This window comes from Orussus abietinus, unplaced genomic scaffold (genome assembly GCF_000612105.2).
Source record: "Orussus abietinus isolate OABI.00-Male unplaced genomic scaffold, Oabi_2.0 scaffold176, whole genome shotgun sequence".
Lineage (NCBI taxonomy): Eukaryota > Metazoa > Arthropoda > Insecta > Hymenoptera > Orussidae > Orussus > Orussus abietinus.
In genome coordinates, this window is record NW_019394331.1 from 163,709 (window position 1) to 181,388 (window position 17,680).

At 43.3% G+C, this 17,680-nt stretch overlaps 2 protein-coding genes across 7 annotated transcripts in view; both read left to right on the forward strand.

Moving 5' to 3' along the window:
• The window catches only part of LOC105699960 (unconventional myosin-XVIIIa), a 146,718-nt gene extending 143,814 nt beyond the window's left edge, over positions 1-2,904 (forward strand). For 5 of the 6 annotated variants that reach the window (XM_012425466.2, XM_012425636.2, XM_012425717.1 and 2 more), the window contains 4 exons: positions 170-482; positions 563-826; positions 940-1,277; positions 1,687-2,904. In XM_012425466.2, the coding sequence (XP_012280889.1) occupies positions 170-482; positions 563-826; positions 940-1,277; positions 1,687-1,693 (922 nt within the window). In that variant the 3' untranslated portion in view covers positions 1,694-2,904. Of the gene's footprint in view, positions 1-169; positions 483-562; positions 827-939; positions 1,278-1,596 lie in introns of all 6 variants that reach the window. The other variant, XM_012425551.2, reaches the window with a different exon arrangement.
• A 5,509-nt stretch (positions 2,905-8,413) lies between these two features.
• On the forward strand, positions 8,414-15,535 carry LOC105704312 (facilitated trehalose transporter Tret1). Its single transcript, XM_023431806.1, has 3 exons — positions 8,414-9,540; positions 10,515-10,611; positions 12,860-15,535. Exons 1-3 carry the CDS (start codon positions 9,517-9,519, stop codon positions 14,221-14,223), a joined length of 1,485 nt encoding a protein of 494 aa, XP_023287574.1. The 5' UTR covers positions 8,414-9,516; the 3' UTR covers positions 14,224-15,535.
• The last annotated feature ends 2,145 nt before the right edge of the window (positions 15,536-17,680 follow it).

The following is a 17,680-nucleotide window of genomic DNA, read 5'->3' on the forward strand; positions in this document are numbered from 1 at the left end:
GAAATTTCATGGGGATCAGGACCTGCCTTACAGCTTTCATATTGACATAATAAAGTTTGAAACGATTCGGTACATCCACTTTGGAGGAAAGTTTCATAAACGAGACCTCTTCCAGGCCACTTCTACATCACCTTAACGTGTTAATAGAGATCGTTTTTCACGTTTTTAGACTTAAGCGAGACTTGAAGAAAACTAGGGCTCTCCTGAGGGATGCCCAGACCATGCTGGAGCGATCGAAGGGCGATTCCGCCGGGAAAGCAGTTCTACGACAACTGAAGAACCAACTCGAGGACGCGGAGTGCGCAAGAGCAGCAGCGGTAAAGGCGAAACAGGCTTTGGAGCAAGACTTGAATGAGACTCAAGCTGCCTTTGAGGAAGCTTCTCGTCTGCGCTCTGAAGCAGAAGAAAGGGCCAATGCTGCCTGCAGGGAACGAGCGGAATTGCGATCCCAGCTGGAAGAGAACGAGGAGGAGCTCGCTGAGGTTTGAAATCGCTTCTGGTACCCAAAGTCGACCAGTTAGCCGACTGAAATGTTGTTAACACCGATGTATGTTTAAATTAGGTGCTGAAGAAATACCGAGCAGCGGTGCAACAGGTGTCGGCGGAGCAGTCACAGCTACAGGAGGCTCAGGTGCAGATTTCCAACCTGGAGGCTGAGAAGTCTTCCCTGAAAGATCAGCTATCCGAGCTGAGCCAACGTTTAGAATCCGTTGAACAGCTTGGAGATCCCACGGCAAACAGTCTTGCTACCAGACGCTTGGAATTCCGCGCTAAAGAGCTGGAGAGCAAGCTGGAGCTGGAGCAGACGACCAGAGCTCGTTTGGAGGTTAGAATCCTGGTTAAAGAATTATTCGTGGACACCTGATGATCCCATAGAACCAGACAAGTCTGTTTTTTGCGTAATTCGATCTGGACTAGATTTGTTCCTACCATTTGCAGACTCAGATAGCTCGTTTGAAGGAGAGCTTGGACAAGCTGCAGACCGAGAACGCTCTTTTGAGGACCAAGGAACAAACCGCCCAAGACGCAGCGAGGAGGCTGCAGAGATCCCTACGAGAGTCGCGAGATGAGGCCTCTTCGGCGGCTGCTCGAGAGCAGGAGGCTGTGCGAGCTCGGAGGGACCTTGAAAAAACCTTGGAAGCTGCAGAAGCAGAGACCAAGGTCGCCAGAGACGACCTGAGACTCGCTCTTCAGAGGATCGACGACCTCCAGAGCGCGATTCAAGGGGAACTCGACTTGGACTGCAGCGAGGAGGCTACGACCGATAATAGCGATAGGTAAGATTCCAAGCGGAATCATTCCGAGTGATTTACTGCTCTCTATCGATAACTACTCCCTCGGACACCTTTCCTTTCAAAGCATCCGTACTCGATGCTGGTATGTCTTATGACGTTTATATTTTAACGCATATATCAAGTTTACGCATAAGTCAATCTCTAACGCATCGTGATTGGCTCGTGCTGGAGTTTTCCTACCAGTTCGTTAGGGTGGGACTTGAGCCTTCAGCATATGTCGGGTCAGTTATAGACTTACGTTATAAATTACTCATAAACAAGAAATAAAAAGACCATCCCCGGTGGCATCCGCTCGTTACAGGTAAAAGGCGCCTCCTCGGTTTATGGTGTGTCTACTCCGTCGGGATCGTTGCCTTTCATAGTGCTGATCAAGGCTCGTTCTTCATTCCAGTGACTGATCCGAGGACTCCAACAGCGACCTGGAGATCCAGGACGAGGATCCCTCTCCCACCGAGAGTTCAGTGCATCTCGGAGAAGGCTTTCCAAGGAATTGAAAGAACGTCGCCTGAGCCCCTCCGCGCTTGATAGACGTTGACACTTAGGAGACGTGTAGCTTTCGGTTGACTTTACTCATGACACTCATGGTATCACGTGCTCGCAATCATGGCGGCCTCTAGTATTATTTTCAGTACTCTAGGGCATATTGTGTAAGAGCGACCAACCTTGGCCCGGCTTCCTCGCGAGCCTGGGACCAGTCGGGACCTCGAGGAGAGCATGTCACGGAACGACATGTTTATGCATATTCGTCGTGTTCATTCCCGAGGATATGTGACCCCGCTTCGTGGCTGTCCTATATCTTCGCGTAACACGTAATCGGTGTTATTACTTATCTGGTGCTAGTACCTCCCCCTTTTCCAGCGACTCGTCTTCCATTCGTTACTCCTTAGGCTTAGCGTGGTCGTAAAATGCTATTCCTCGCGACATGCTTCTCTCGAAGGGCTCACGAGCGAGATTTCGAAGCCGTAGACCAGGAATTTTGCCGACATGTCGGCATGTCTCTTTCTTTTACGGTGTTTCTTGCGATGGGGCGACGGTTAACTTGTCGGCTAGCCGCGCGTTGGCGCTGCTGTCGACGTACCAGGAATTTTGTCGACACGTCGGCATGTCTCCTTTTTTTACGGTGTTTCCTACGATGGGGCGACGGTTAACTAGTCGGTGCGCCGCGCGATGGCGCTCCCGTCGACGTACCTTCGCCCCCCAGAACGTTTGTATAGAAAACGACGACGAACTTGCGGTTTACGAACATTGCGTTTAATCTTCGATTCCGCGTAAGGTTTCTCTTGTAACTTATTGCTTTGTAAAATGCAAATCTTATTTAATTAACCACCGGTCTGAGCATTTCTACCAGTCAGCCTGACCCCACTCTCGAGGTTCCCCGTTTGGATGTTCCATTGAGTAGGTTTAAGGAAATATAAGCGACCCGCGACGCAGAAGTATCTACAACGATGTTGCTTTTTCATTTACGAAACTGTATTACTGCGATCCAATTGGACAGCTGGATTTATGACCGATTGTTGTCGTTTTGAACCGTTGGTTGAGCGACCATGAATGAAGGAAGGGCGATCGCTCGTTAGGTGGTATTATTGTATAAAATGATTTCTCTTAAATATTTAACGTTTATTTATTGAAGAGAACCTGGTAAGGGTTGAATGTCTTTGGGGGAATTTAATTTTTCTCAGGTAAGTACTTCGCGTTATTTGTGTCGCGTCTTATGGAAAATCGCTTCTTGGACATTTTGAGAGGATACGGCGGAAGTGGCGATGACGGAAACGGAAGTCAAGAATTACTAATTGGATCAGTACGAGGAATGAAAAGGGGCGAGAAAGCTGAGCTGTAAATTAAGTTACATCTTAATAAGCTTCAAAACGGAACTTCAATCCACCTAGTTTCTTGCGCACTTGGTAAAATTACGAACTTCGTGGACCAGGAAAAGGAAGTAGACTTGTCGATTACTTTCCCTTAATGAACCAATAAACGTCAATTGTTTTCTTCGCACCTTACAGACTTAATAAAAGTAGCGAGAGAAGTTGGACGTTATTTTTCCTCTCGTTAAATTTCTCGAGACCGAGATGACGTCTCTCCACTTCAGGAGTATAATTTCTTTACATCTAACTAGGTAATTGTTAGGTCTTGCAATTTATTATGTCGTAGGCGTTATTGTATAGTATGTACCTGGTTACCAATTCAAGAACAAGTGCAAAACCGGACGGCATGACAAGTAGACATTTACGCCGCATGAAACTCTCTGAACAAGTACAGAAAGTAATAAATTATCCGTTGCAGAATCTATAAATTACTTTTACTGTACTTGCATTCAATGTAATGCTAGCGTGCATTCTCTTGCAATACATACGGCTACATGGACCTCGAAAGTGCACCCTAGGAGGATTGAAAAAACCTCCAGGCACGATTCTTCTGCATTTTCCAAAAGGATTCATACATAACAATTCGAAGAAAAAAAGAAATACGATCGTTTTGATAGGATCTCCTCTCAGTTATATCAATGGAATATTTTCATGGAATATTTCTTGCATGATGTATTGTAAGGTTCTGCGCTTTCTTCATTTTATTTATCGCCTCTTCTACTTAATGCCATCTCGGTATTTTTTTTCTGAATAATTAATGCTAATCTCGTTCGCGGTATTTCTCAAGAACGATATAATGGAAGGAGGGTCAGGGAAAGTCATCAGGTACTAAATTGACAGATAACGCGAAAATTCTCTTCGTACTTATCCGAACGAATGACTAACTGGCTATTGTGGGTCCTTAGGCCTTTGGTTCTCTAGAATTAAATTCAATAATTAACGGGGACCTTCCGGCTAATTAAAGGGACGTGAATTGCACTGCTGATAAGTGCTGCAATGCGAAAGGGTAAGCCTAATTGACGCTTACGTGGGAACAACTATCGTGCAAAAAGGGGAAAAGATTAACCGGATTAAACTCGCGGGTGGATTCATGTACGAGAGATAAAAAGAAAAAGATGGAGCGGGGAGTCGTGAGATAGCGAAGAGATAACGGAAGAATTAATGGCTCAATTAGCGGCGACATTTACTGCTTCGTTGTCGCCCGTTCATTGTTGTTAGGACGGAAGACCGAGAAAATGGATTGGCACTGTCGCGAGAAATAATTAACGTTTAGTTTTATTCATAAGTTTTTATTTAGTTGAAAAATACAGGGGGGGAGGGTTTATCGAAACAAATATGAGTCTTCCGGGGAAAAAGAAGACGAGGTAATTTTCATTCAATTATTCCGTGATTCATTTCGGCGCTGTTAATTAATCGTCCACGTTAATTAATCAATCTCTCTTTCGCAAGGGAGAAATATTATCTTAATCAATGCATGGTTTTGCATTACTTCTTTTTTTCCATCAAGGTCAGATTAAATATCGTTCGATCGCAAGTGTCAGGCGATAGCGTTAATTCAACTTCAGACCTTCGGTTTATCGAATATCAATTAGACCTCCACAAGATGCGACAGATGTATCACCAATTGTTCCATATTTCGAGTGCAAGGTCCAAGAAATTCAACATAAATTCCACTTGTACTGAAAAAAATAACCATAACTTAGATGTCTATTTCGCAATATTTTTTTTTTGAAATTTTGAAAATCATTTTCGAGATCACCTCTTCAATGTGTTCGCGCACCATGCTTATGCGTTTATACTCTTCACCTTCAGATGTCGCCACCATATCATTACGGGCTCTGGAATTCATAATTATTCCCTACTCGATCTAAACAATTCAAAATACAATGGACATTAAAATATCGAGATAGAGCAATAATAACACAGCTTTCACTCCTAGAAACTCAAGTTTCATACAAAATGGCGGAATGATTTGAAGAATAGGTACACAAGTAATTGGTGGAGGTTTTGAGAAATAACTCAGTGCCTCAGTTTTGCGTAAACATTTGGGAGAAACGTTGAAGACGGTTAATACAGAGTGCGATCGATGGACCATGCAGCCCCGAAAGCGTCGTTTCTGAGAGGAAGGAGAAACGTTATTAAAGTCGATGTCGCCCCTTGCAAGAGATGACACACTTTATCTCATTGTCCTCCTTGAAGCGGCCCTGAATGTCACCCAAGAGACAAAGCAAAATCCGGAAATATGTTCTTGGAAGGTAGAGCATGACGCGCGTTGAAAGCGAACATGACGGCCAAAAATATTAGGAAGAAGGTCCTCCCAGAATGTTCAGAAACTCCCCTTTAATCGCCTAGTCGATATGACGCGTGACCTTGAAACGGCAGCATCATCGTCTTCGTGACGAATAGTGCAGGTGGGAATTCTAACGGAAACGGGCAATTAGGCCGGCTTTCAATTACTTTCCATCGCTGGGCACTGTCATTAATGACGTCCGATACGGCCGATGGTACGCGGAGGTACATCGAATCGCCATTGCATCACGCGGATTTTCATCGTACGTGGTTAGCAATACGGTCCATGAAGCTCCCATTGAATTCGGTAACACGGGCAATTAAACGTTCCCTCAATCCGTGGAAATTCGCCCATTCGTCGGAGGAAAATGGACACCAGGGAGAGAATAATGCTCCGGTGTGCAACGCTGCGTGCGGTTACGTGGGACGCTGACAAAGGCTGCTCGGTGGGACTTTATTGAAACTTCATGTTTTTTTCCTTTCCAACATCATCCGAGAATTCTCATATTCGCTGGGGAAAATTTGCTATCCGGGAGGGAATCCCTCGGTGACTTGCTGTCACGATGAAAGGACAAGTTTTATTTTTCACTCATATTGTGTCTTGTGCCGCCATATTGCAATATGGCAGCGGTTCGTTTGCAAATATAATGACGAATTGAGTGTGTTTTGAAATTGAAGAATGCCTAGACGTCCGGTATAATCATGTACAATCTGGAAAGACGGATTATGCATTGTTGGATTTCATCTAAATTAAAATTGTTTACGTCGAATTCCTCGCTGTTTCCACTAATTGGTTGGTTAACATGGCCACGTTTTGGATGTGTACTATAATCAGTCCGTCAAAAGAGCTTCGTGTTTTTTTTTCCTTTCCAACATTATCCGTGAATTCCCATATTCACTGGGGAAAATTTGCTATCCGGGAGGGGATCCCTCAGTGACTTGCTGTCACGATGAAAGGACGACAAGTTTTATTTTTCACTCAGATTGTGTCTTGTGCCGCCATATTGCAATATGGCAGCGGTTCGTTTGCAAATATAATGACGAATTGAGTGTGTTTTGAAATTGAAAAATGCCTAGACGTCCGGTATAATCATGTACAATCTGGAAAAACGGAATACGTATTATGTCTGGTTAGCGCTGACGTGAATTCACGTCATTTTAAATTCTATTCTGGTTGGCGCTAACGTGAACTCACGTCATTTTAAATTCTATTCTGGTTGGCGCTGACGTGGATTCACGTCATTTTAAATTTAATTCTGATTGCCGCTGACGTGAATCACGTCCATAACGATACACGATACAAGTTTGCGGCAACCAGTTTTTGAATTTCATTATTTTCGCCGGTACTCAGTATTTGAAACGGAAAAAATTTGCCGGTCGCGAATGTGTTAAAATTGTTTACATCGAATTCGCCGCTGTTTCCACTAATTTGTTAGTAAACAAGACCATATTTTGGATGTGTACTATAATCGGTCCGTCAAAAGAGCTGGTAGCATACTTTGGGTTTTTTGCATCATCCATACAGTTACCTAGAACGTTGACAAAAATCTCCTGGTATTAGTTTATCAGGATATTAATATTTTCCAAAGCTAACTAAGAATAAGAGAAAGGAAAAGCTCGCCATTCTAAGTGACGCTTTTCGTCCGCCATCTTCCAATTCTTGAGAGCTAGCGTGTTGCTTCGTTAAACGAACTTTCCGTTCTCATCCGCAGCTTTTGCCGCAGTCTCAGCTGACAACGAAACGCGGTTTGCTCCGGACAGGTGTGACATGCGGCTCACTCAAGCGAGTATTCCACCATGAGTCCAGTAAACTCTGGATAACTCGTTGCGCGTTACGCTCGGAAACCTGATTTCCGCCAAACGTAACGATGCACCTCGACTTTCCGTTCGAGCATAAGCCTCCATTTTGCGTAAACAAATTGCCATTGAAAACCACATTACATTCCACCATCAACGGTATTTCTTCGGCGGGGCAGAAGTTTTTAATAACCGCGCATTTATTTCCGTTGAACCACCCGTGGATAGAAAAATCCTGTAAAATATTAACTAAAATACTTGTACAATTTTATGATAAAATTGAAAATTGCATCAAGTAGAAGATGGATTTTCAGGGACGACGTGGCTCGTTTATGGATATTCTGGAGGCGAATATTTCCTTGAGTGAACGTCTTTTGCAGGCTGCTTACTAGTGCGTTTCTCGCTGTAAGTCGGAAATGGCTTAAATTTTACGACTCCCCTGCATATTTTGAGAAGTAATGTTAGTGTGATAAAATTCCCTGCGGAAAACGAGTTGCCTTCAGTCGCGCGCGGAAAACCCACGTTTGTCCAGGTATGACTTCGAGGCGGTGCAGAATTCTTGGATGAAATTCTTACTGCGTCGTTCGTCGGTGTAGTGAATACAGAAAGTGTCATAATTGTAGGACGTGTTTTTGGGAGGGATAATAAATAATTTGTTTAACGGGTAACACGTACGATGTCGAGAACGAGCCTGTACGACCAAACTACCGATTCATCTGCCGTAGACTGAATTAGCTCTCTTTCATTGGATAACGCAAGACTTCCCTCCATAATGACCAAAGTCATCAATTATTCGCAGCAGATCGAGTTTCCAGGAGCCGAGTGGACCCTCAAGGGAGGCAAGGTAAGAAGGCCGAGTCCGAAGAATCCTCCCTGGTCGTCCATTTTGTCCTCCGTCGATAACTTGGTACCTCGCAGTCCGGCCGATTCCGGTTACCTACTTTAGCGTTAGTCGCGGCCAGCGCAACGTCGGCGATGTAATTAACAATAATCAGATTAAGGTCAATTACGCTACCGAGTCAATCGAGGTTGGGCGATTACAAGTACCGAATAAATAGGGAGCTTAAACCTGACAGCGGTGGAGAAGTCGCGGCGATTCGTGCGCGAAAGACACAAAATGGCGGCACTTGCCGGGTACCCTTGTTAACATGTACCACTCATATCATAATTAATCATACATCAATACAGAATTTACACATACGCGTTTTTAACTATTTCCAAGTACAGAAATGATCACTATGTATCGAAGTGATTATCTTAAAACAAGATAAAATTAGATAACTCGGAATGTCGCAGTCGCAAGGTCCCCGCGAGAAGATATTCGCTGGGTAACCCCGTTAACATCTATCATACGTATAATTAATCATACATTAATACAGAATTTACACATACGCGTTCTTAACTAACTATTCCTAAGTACAGAAATTATCTCAATATATCGGAGTGATTATCTTAAAACGAGATAAAATTAGGTAAATCGGAATGTCGCAGTCACAAGGTCCCCGCGAAAAGATATTCCCTGGGTAACCCCGTTAACATCTCTCACACATATAATGAATCATACATTAATACAGAATTTACACAGACGCGTTCTTAACTAACTATTCCTAAGTACAGAAATTATCTCAATATATCGGAGTGATTATCTTAAAACGAGATAAAATTAGGCAAATCGGAATGTCGCAGTCGCAAGGTCCCGCGAGAAGATATTCCCTGGGTAACCCCTTTAACATCTATCATACATATAATTAATCATACATTAATACGGAATTTACACATACGCGTTCTGAACTATTCCTAAGTACAGAAATTATCTCAATATATCGGAGTGATTATCTTAAAACGAGATAAAATTAGGTTAATCGGAATGTCGCTGTCACAAGCTCCCCGCGGGGAGACATTCGGTTGAGAGTCGGGGAAGGATCGTCGGTATCGAAATTTCAGCTGAACTCTCGATACGGAGTCGACTCGTCGATGGTGGTCGTCTCGGAGGCCTCGAGCGCCGCGACGGTGGTGATTACGGCAACGAAGACGGGGCGCGTCTTACTCGGGCGAGGAGTCGCGCGCGAGAGCGCGTCCCGTGTGGAGTGAGCGCGGTTTACGTACGTACGATTATAAATATCGTGGGAGCCAGTGGGCGCGCATGCGCAGTAGCGCGACTGTTTCCGCCGTGCCTCGAGCGCAAGTCGGCAGCCTTTTCGACAGTGATTGGCGGCGGTTCGATCGATCGATAGTTCTCGAGGCCTGATCGAAACCACTCGACAGGAAGGATGACCGAGACCACCGATTCTCTGGTAAGGGCTTCCGGAATGTGGCGGCGCGCGGCCCCCAGGCGGCACCACGTGTGCTTTTTAGGTTACCTCCGAAAACCTTGCGATGAGATGCGCGCGCACGCGCGCCACGCGGACCGACCGAGGTGCGCAGAGCCTCGTGTCGTCTTTGATTTTCAATATTTGAAAACTATTCGATCACATGGTTTGTGCTATATATAATGTAAATCGAAAACACATGGTTTATGCGATACGTAATGTAAATATAAAATCGGTGTACGTTGGAATGAAACTTTTAAGCTAACGAGGACGATCGGATGTTAATTATTTCTCCCGGGAAATGCGCTCACGCGGATTTTGTGCTGTCATTCTCCTTATTTTTATTGATTTTTATTCCACTCGGAATGTAATTTACTGACAGAATAACGCGAAAAGAGGAATCAAATATAGAGATTAATGTAAATGGTAATTGTATGTAGAAAAATGCATTTGACCTTTTGAAATAGCTCCTTTCATGGCGTGTGGAGATATACGTTCTACTGCCCCGTAAGGAATTTCATTTAAAAATATTTAATTGTGAAATGTTTGACTTGTAACATTGAAAGAAGTATTCAAACTGGGAAGAAATATTAGAAATGCATCCGGAGACTGGTTAAAGAGAGTGTTATAGAGCATTCATTTAATTTTACAATTAATTCTTTTAATTTCTGAACGAAGTTTTGAATGTTTATTTTTTTCAAAAGAGGCTGTGAATCCGAACACTTGTTCGGATCAAACAACGGATATAACAACTGTGTGTTGAGTCAATAAAATCGAGGAAAGAAACGCTTTCAACGTCGTTTCGGGCCGGACGCCATTTTTAATTAAAAATGTTTGCGGAACCTCCCGGCTAATATAGAATACTGTTTGTTTGTTTGTGTTCTCTCGGCAATGATGTTTCGTTATGTACCGGGACGTGGTGATAACCTCGATAATGCCGTGTACTTTCTTTGTCATAGATTGGAACCCCGGAGGAGCCGCCCAAAATCCAAGTTCTCGTGATGGACAAGCAGACCAACAGAACGCAATGGAAACAGTGGCTTGCTTGCGTGTCAGGTTAGTTTTAATCTTTCAGGATTTACGGCTGTCGGTGGCCAACTTAGTTCTGATATCTTATCGCCCCCAACAGATTCATCCAGTAGAGCCTGTTCCTGATTGGTGCGACTAAACATCGACGAATCTATCTCTAACACTTACTCTATATTTGCCATTTCTCTCTCAAAGAGAGAATTTTCATCGATGCAATCTGAATTAATTGGCCTTGGTCTCATCGCTCCGATTGAATTAGTTACATATTTTTATTACACAATATAGAACAAAAATTTTGGTCGGATTTATTTCTCACACGTACGCTATATCTGTAATTCCTCTCCCAAAGTAAGAATTTCCTCGTATGCGGTGATAATATCAATTAATTGACTTTGATCTCATTGCCCCAATTGAATTACCTACATGTTTCTATTACACAATATAGATAACAATTTTCGTCCGATTTATCTTTCACGCATACGCTATATCTGTAATTCCTCTCCCAAAGTAAGAATCCCCTCGTATGCGGAGATAATCTCAATTAATTGAACTTGGTCTTAATATTCTGATCGAATTATTTCATTATTAATATCTATTACACAATAACAAATACAATTTTCGACGAATTTATCTCTCACAACGCTACATCTGCCCTTTTACTCCAAAAGAGAGATTTTCCACGGATATGAAGATGACAAAAATTAATTCCTCTTGACCTCCTCAGTTATCTGATTTAATTTGTATTGCAATTGAAGAGCTTTGTATTATACTATTCATGCGGAATTTTGTAAAAGTCAATTTTGAGCTTCACGATAATGTAACGATCGTACAGTACTCTCAGAAGCCTTATCTCATTCAGGGGCAATTACGTTCCACTAATTGACTCCGACGTTATCGAGTGATTATTTTTCCCTACTATTCGACAAGTTTATCAGATGAAATTTCCTGTCATTTACATAAGATCTCGCTGAGTATTTTTCTCAAACTCCTCCGCAGTCCGGTTTATTACTCCGATTAGAATTTCATGAATATGTATGGAATGAGATCACAAATGCCAGATCCCATGTAAGTCTTGACGATAAATCGATTTCCTCCGAAACCTCGATTTACGTTGTTTGCAGGCGTAATCGCGCGAAATGTGTAATTGTCGATGCGTGCAATGTCTCCGATCGGAGTTTCGGGAATTAAAAACGAAAATTCAACGCATTATATACGTTACACGTTGGGGTCAACTCACGCATAATCGACGTTGAACAAGATGGCGACCTAAGAAGAATATTTAGTTTTGATTTCTAGATTGACGGTTTCAACGAGGACATATGAGCCTGGCTGGTCATAATAAGATCAGAGGAGCCTTGACTCAATACCGCGGGTTAAGAAATTCCAGTTTCTGCGATAAAATCAATGAAACTGAACCATAAATGTCTGGAACTCTATCGCATCATATTTCCTCTGCGAAATACTCTTGATGTATAATTTGCGACACGATAAATGTAGGCCTTGAGTGGTTTAAACAGCTGGTTAGATGATGTCTAAATGCAGAAGTTAGGATATTTGCTTTGATTGTACTCGGGTTAAGAAATAAACCTTGGAACGTATCTACTCTCGTAATATTTCGAGATCTCTCGAGATTTATTATAGATGGCGACGCTCTCCGATGTCTGTTCATAAACGAAATGGAAATTATTTTCCAAACTTGCTGTCTCACTTCAAGGCAATAGCTCGTTAATTGCTTGCCTGTCCTTCGTCATTAAAACTTATTTATTTGTTGAATTAATCCCGCGGTTATGAACCTAGCGCCGAATGGGTAGATCTATTTAAAATGTATTAAGGTTATATGAGAGTGCCGTCTGCGGGATTCGTTTATGAAACTTCTCTAGATTGGATATAACGTATCTGAAATTCCACCTCCTGAATATGGAGAACCTGAGGAAGGTTCTTACACCCATGAAATTTCATTTTTTCTTAATAATTTTCTATCAACGTTTAAAAAATGTTATTATGAAAAGTGAAACTTCATGGATGTCAGGATCTCCCTCAGGGCCTCTATATCCACGTGGCAAATTTTCAAATGATTTGGTAAATTGCATTTGACTGACTCCTCCAATCTTACTTTCATATCACTTTAACTCCTACAATTTCTTTTTGAAAGCTTTCACAGGCTCGTAGCAGACTTCAGGAATGACTCAACAGTGGCCGAAGGATGATGAATACTTTTTAGGTTTTGTTCCATTTTGACTTTTGGGAATATTTGAGGATTGATTCTGGTTTTCAGCGACCCTGTCCATGGTAGCTGTGGGAACGGTGTTTGGGTGGACCACCACCAACATCTCGAGGTTGATGTACGATGCGGACGCCCCTGTGCGGATCACCACCGACGAAAGTTCCTGGATAGTAGCCCTGACGGTGATAGGATCCATGATAGGACCCTTCCTGGGTGCCTGGCTGGCAGACAAATTCGGACGAAAGCGATGTTTGTTAATGTCCAGCCTCTTCTACATCGCGGGATGGCTGATGGTGGTCTTTGCTACCAACGTGGCGATGCTCTACGTCTCCAGGATCATCTTAGGCGTTGGCGTGGGGATGTCCTACACGACGAATCCGATGTACGTCTCGGAAGTGGCGGACGTGAACATCCGTGGAGCTCTAGGAACGCTGATAGCAGTGAACGTGTTCACCGGTTCCCTGCTAGCCTGCAGTATAGGTCCCTGGGTGTCCGTCAGGTTCCTGAGTGCACTTCTGCTGTTGGTACCGGTTCTCTTCGTGGTCACCTTCGTCTGGTTCCCGGAAAGTCCTTACTATCTAGCCAGCCAGGGAAGAGACGAAGAGGCCCTGCGATCGCTGGCATTCTTCAAGGGAATCGAAGACAAAGAAGAAGCCAGGAGGGAGTTGGACCTGGTGCAGAAGAACATCCACGAGAACAGCGAGGATGGCCAGCATTGGAGGGACAAACTGCTGCAGCTGCTCCTGCCAAACAATAGGCGAGCCCTCGTCATCGTCATCGGGCTGATAGTTGGTCAGCAGTTGAGTGGAAGTTTCAGTACCATGCAGTACTTGGAAACCCTCTTCAGGGAAGCCAACATCGGGATCGACTCCAACGTCGCAACCATCATCGTCCTGGCTATGGGACTGATTTCTGGGAGCCTGGCGACCATGACGGTGGAGGGTGCTGGTAGGAGACCCTTGCTGATGATCTCTACCTTAGGATCCTCCGTGACGCTGGCCATATTAGCGGGATATCTTTTCCTGAACGGTCAGGGGGTCGACGTATCCTCGGTTAATCTTCTGCCGGTGGTTGATGTTATAGTATTTCAGATTGCTTATCAAGTTGGACTTGGTACACTGCCCAATGCATTGATCGGGGAACTGTTTCCTACCAACGTGAAGGGAATTGCTGGAGCTACCATCACCGTTTCCGATGGACTCCTGGGATTCGCAGTGTCCAAGCTGTATCAGGTGTTGGGGGACTCCTTTGGCAAGCACGTCGTGTACTTCACCTTCGCAGGGTCCTGCTTCGTCATCTTCCTGTTCGTCGTGGCTTTCGTGCCGGAGACAAAGAGCAAGACTTTCAGCGAGATCCAAGACTTGCTCCGGCAGAAGAGGATCAGGTGCGGCAAGAAAAGGAGAGACCAAGCGTGAGGAACCGAACTCTAGGCAGGGAATGGAACTCGTTCGATTCCTTTCTGGAACTTGAACCTTCAGGTTTCAAGGGACGGAAACTTCAATGCTGACGAGTCCAGTTGGGACGAAGAACTTCTCTAACTTACCAAGTGCCTTAGCATTCTTCCGGAAGTGGAGTTCTCGAAGCGCATTTGGGTTCCACTTTCTCGCGAGCCATTTCATATTGACGGAATTTCGCTCATAGATTTTTTATCCATTGAACGTTGAACCCTTATAACCATAAACTTATCCGAAGACACGCCTTGCGAATGGTGCAAGACGCTGAAGAGAGTGTACACTCATCTCCACTTTTACGGCTACCATGGGTGGTCATTTTTAAATCTGTAGCAGGAAGCTCTGGCTTCTTCAAGTTTCGACATTACGAATCTTCGTAATTACTTCCTGCTTCCTACTTTTGTACATACTTGAATTTCTTCACTCGCCCTAATTCTAGAAGTAGATGTATTAATATTCATCCTAACCTTGCTCTATATCTTGCCAATTAGATTTATTATTTTCTTAATTATATTACGGGAAAGGTTAATAGAAATAAGCTATCATTGACGTAGTGTTCCGAGTTTTATCAGATTTTCAACTGATTCCATTCAGCTTCCGACGTTTTTCTCGCTAAGCTGCGTCAGGATGCAATTTCGTTCCGTGTCAGATAACAAACCGTATGATAGACCGCAAACTGCGTTGTCGGTATTCAAATCGCACTATGAAATTAACATTTACCTTTGTGGACGAGTGTTTGTGAGATTTTACCCGCGAACCATATTGTGAGCTCTTCCATGATCGCTGACAACGAATGTCACTTGTGCTACGAAAATACTTTCAATACTAGTCGGTGCATCCTACTTTACTGATTGAACCTCTCAATGGATTACCATGTAGATTATGTACATAAGAATTACCGCCGGCGATATATGCGCACTAGTAGGCATCTACGTCATGCCCGATGCAAACCGGCGAATGTAATGTACTTGTAAATACCATTAATGAAGATATCCGCCCTTCTGGCGTTTGTTATCCTTTCTTTGTGATGGGCTCCGAACATTTAATGGATTCGAAATGTTTTGCACTCTGCAATCTAGAGTTTCTCTTTCTACGCCGTTATTGCGAAAAAGCTATCTCGAAATAATGCTTCCCAGAGGACTTTGAACGTTTCGCGCACCTTTCAGGAGAAATACTATCTCTAATTTCGCAAATGTACTGCGGTTTTTGTAAGGAAAAAAAAAAATTAAAAAAAAATAAAAGAAAGGAAGAAAAAAATAAATGGTTTCGCAACGCACGAGTTTCGCCATGTTTCAACCGTGGTATTGCTAATTATTATTCAGTTCACTGCTCCCATTTCGCTCTCATCATCGGTATCTTTATCGCGCTTTTACCGAGGTCGTAATATCACGGCACGCTAAGGAATTACGAGGAAAGATATTAAAGGCTCGTTGTTATCTTCTTTAATATTGCGGCTTTCGTTATCGATGACCCCGTAGCGGCTGTACCGATTTCTTATTTCATTTCCAAATTTTTATCGCCGTGCGACTATTCCAACATTATCGGTCGAATTTCTAGAACGACGCCGACTATTCGCGATGCGTTAATCGAATGGAAAATATATTCCAACGAATTGGATGGGGGACAATGGATGCAAGGGTTGGATGCAAGGGGAAAAAAGGTAGAATAAATAGTCGGGTGGGCTTCGAGGCCGATAAACAATGGAAATGTTCCCTCAAACGTGGGCTGACCAATTTTAATAAAGAAATTCAAACGAGGCGGCCTGCTGGATTCAATTCCATGGACCAATTTCTGCATCTCGTCAAAGGCATTCTGCAGCTGCAGAATCCGAGCCAGCCCATTCTGCGAGTAACATTCGGGAAACTATTTTTTAAATCCACCGAAGGGCTACTTGCGACCCCCCAGGGATACTGTTCAAATTGTCGATGTAATCAATGTAATTTTCCCACTTGGGGATGAGATAATGAAATTCTTCATTTTTATCTCCTAGTTTGAGTAAATATTTTAAATTCCTCGCGTTATCCGGAGAACGCGAGGTCGAGAGGTTACGTGGGTCATGGTGCAATTGTCACGAGACAGATTTGCATTGACATCGACTGCACCAAACATTTACCTTGTGCACAGCATCCATTCGTCGGTCACATTTCATTATACTTTTAGCAGGGCAAATTTTTCGCCTTTTTATACTTCTGCATTTAATATTTAAATATTTTTTAAATCCATTAATCGAACTTGCACATATCACTCTCATGTCAGTCTAATTTTCCCATTCGTGGACAGAATTGTAACGCTCTATATTTTTCAGTCATGATACATGGAAATATTTTCAATCATAGTGCATTCGTCACGAGGCAGAATTGCATCGCCGTCGAATGCAGCGAACGTTCATCTTGCGTATATCACTCCAATCCATTCAATTGTAACTTTTCAATGTACCACCCGTGGTGCAAATTCCTCGTCTTTGTTCGGCAGACATTTGCAGCGACATTAGTCGCGTCTCTCGCCGATACTCTGCAATTTTTTGCCCTCGTTCACGTGCGTAACACATCGTAACACATAAACCAGGAAACGTACATTGTCATTGTTTAGTCGACAGTGCGGTGGAACAACGAGACGACCTCGAGTACATTCGAGATCGCGGTGTACCATTTTCCTATTCCATCATCGTGCGAATCCATATCCTCTATTTGCACGCGGGAATAAAACATTTTCCCATACGTCAACGATATATATATTTCAGTTAACTAATTCTTATTTCTCAGTGCAGAATTTTTTTTTGTCATTGTTGACTTGACAGTGCAATGGAATAATGAGAACACCAGAAAAGTCCAATATTCGTCGAAACATTCCTGGGACTTGTATCAAGGGCGTGGGCAATTCTCTCTATTTTTTCTTCTACGTAGAGAATTTTTTATTTCCACTTTGTGGGTGAAGAAAAAAACGCTTCGAAAGTGTGGAGGAAGAGGCGTCGTTTGAGCGTGCCGGAAGTTCTTTGCTCTTTAAAGTGACTCCACGATGAACTTCCCTCGAGCTTTCTCCTAACGTTTTCTTAAAGCTGCGTCAGGTTTTTGTTCCTTAAGTTGGCCGAGGCCGCAAGCTCGAAATTTCCTCCGCAAGCTATGAGTCTGCAATGGCCAAGCGTTGCTGATATGTGCCCTGGCAATTTCAGGAATCTCAGTCGGTATGGAGGGCAGCTTCCTGCGAGGCACGCTGGCTTGCCCAGTCCTGCATCTCAAATGTCTACATACACAGACATGTATACTCACCGATGCGGATTTACGTTTAAACCCGCTTGAAATTCGAGTAGAAATTTCGCCAATAGATATGGAAATTAAATTAGGAAATATTTAAAATGAATTATCCTCCGAATTTGATCACCCTTTAACGTTCCACCGCCAACAGCAATTGATGTATAATACTT

Coding starts and splice junctions, on each gene's coding strand:
- LOC105704312 (XM_023431806.1), top strand. CDS start 9,517: ATGACCGAGACCACCGATTCTCTG. Junction 9,541..10,514: donor CCGAGACCACCGATTCTCTG/GTAAGGGCTTCC, acceptor TCTTTGTCATAG/ATTGGAACCCCGGAGGAGCC. Junction 10,612..12,859: donor GTGGCTTGCTTGCGTGTCAG/GTTAGTTTTAAT, acceptor TCTGGTTTTCAG/CGACCCTGTCCATGGTAGCT.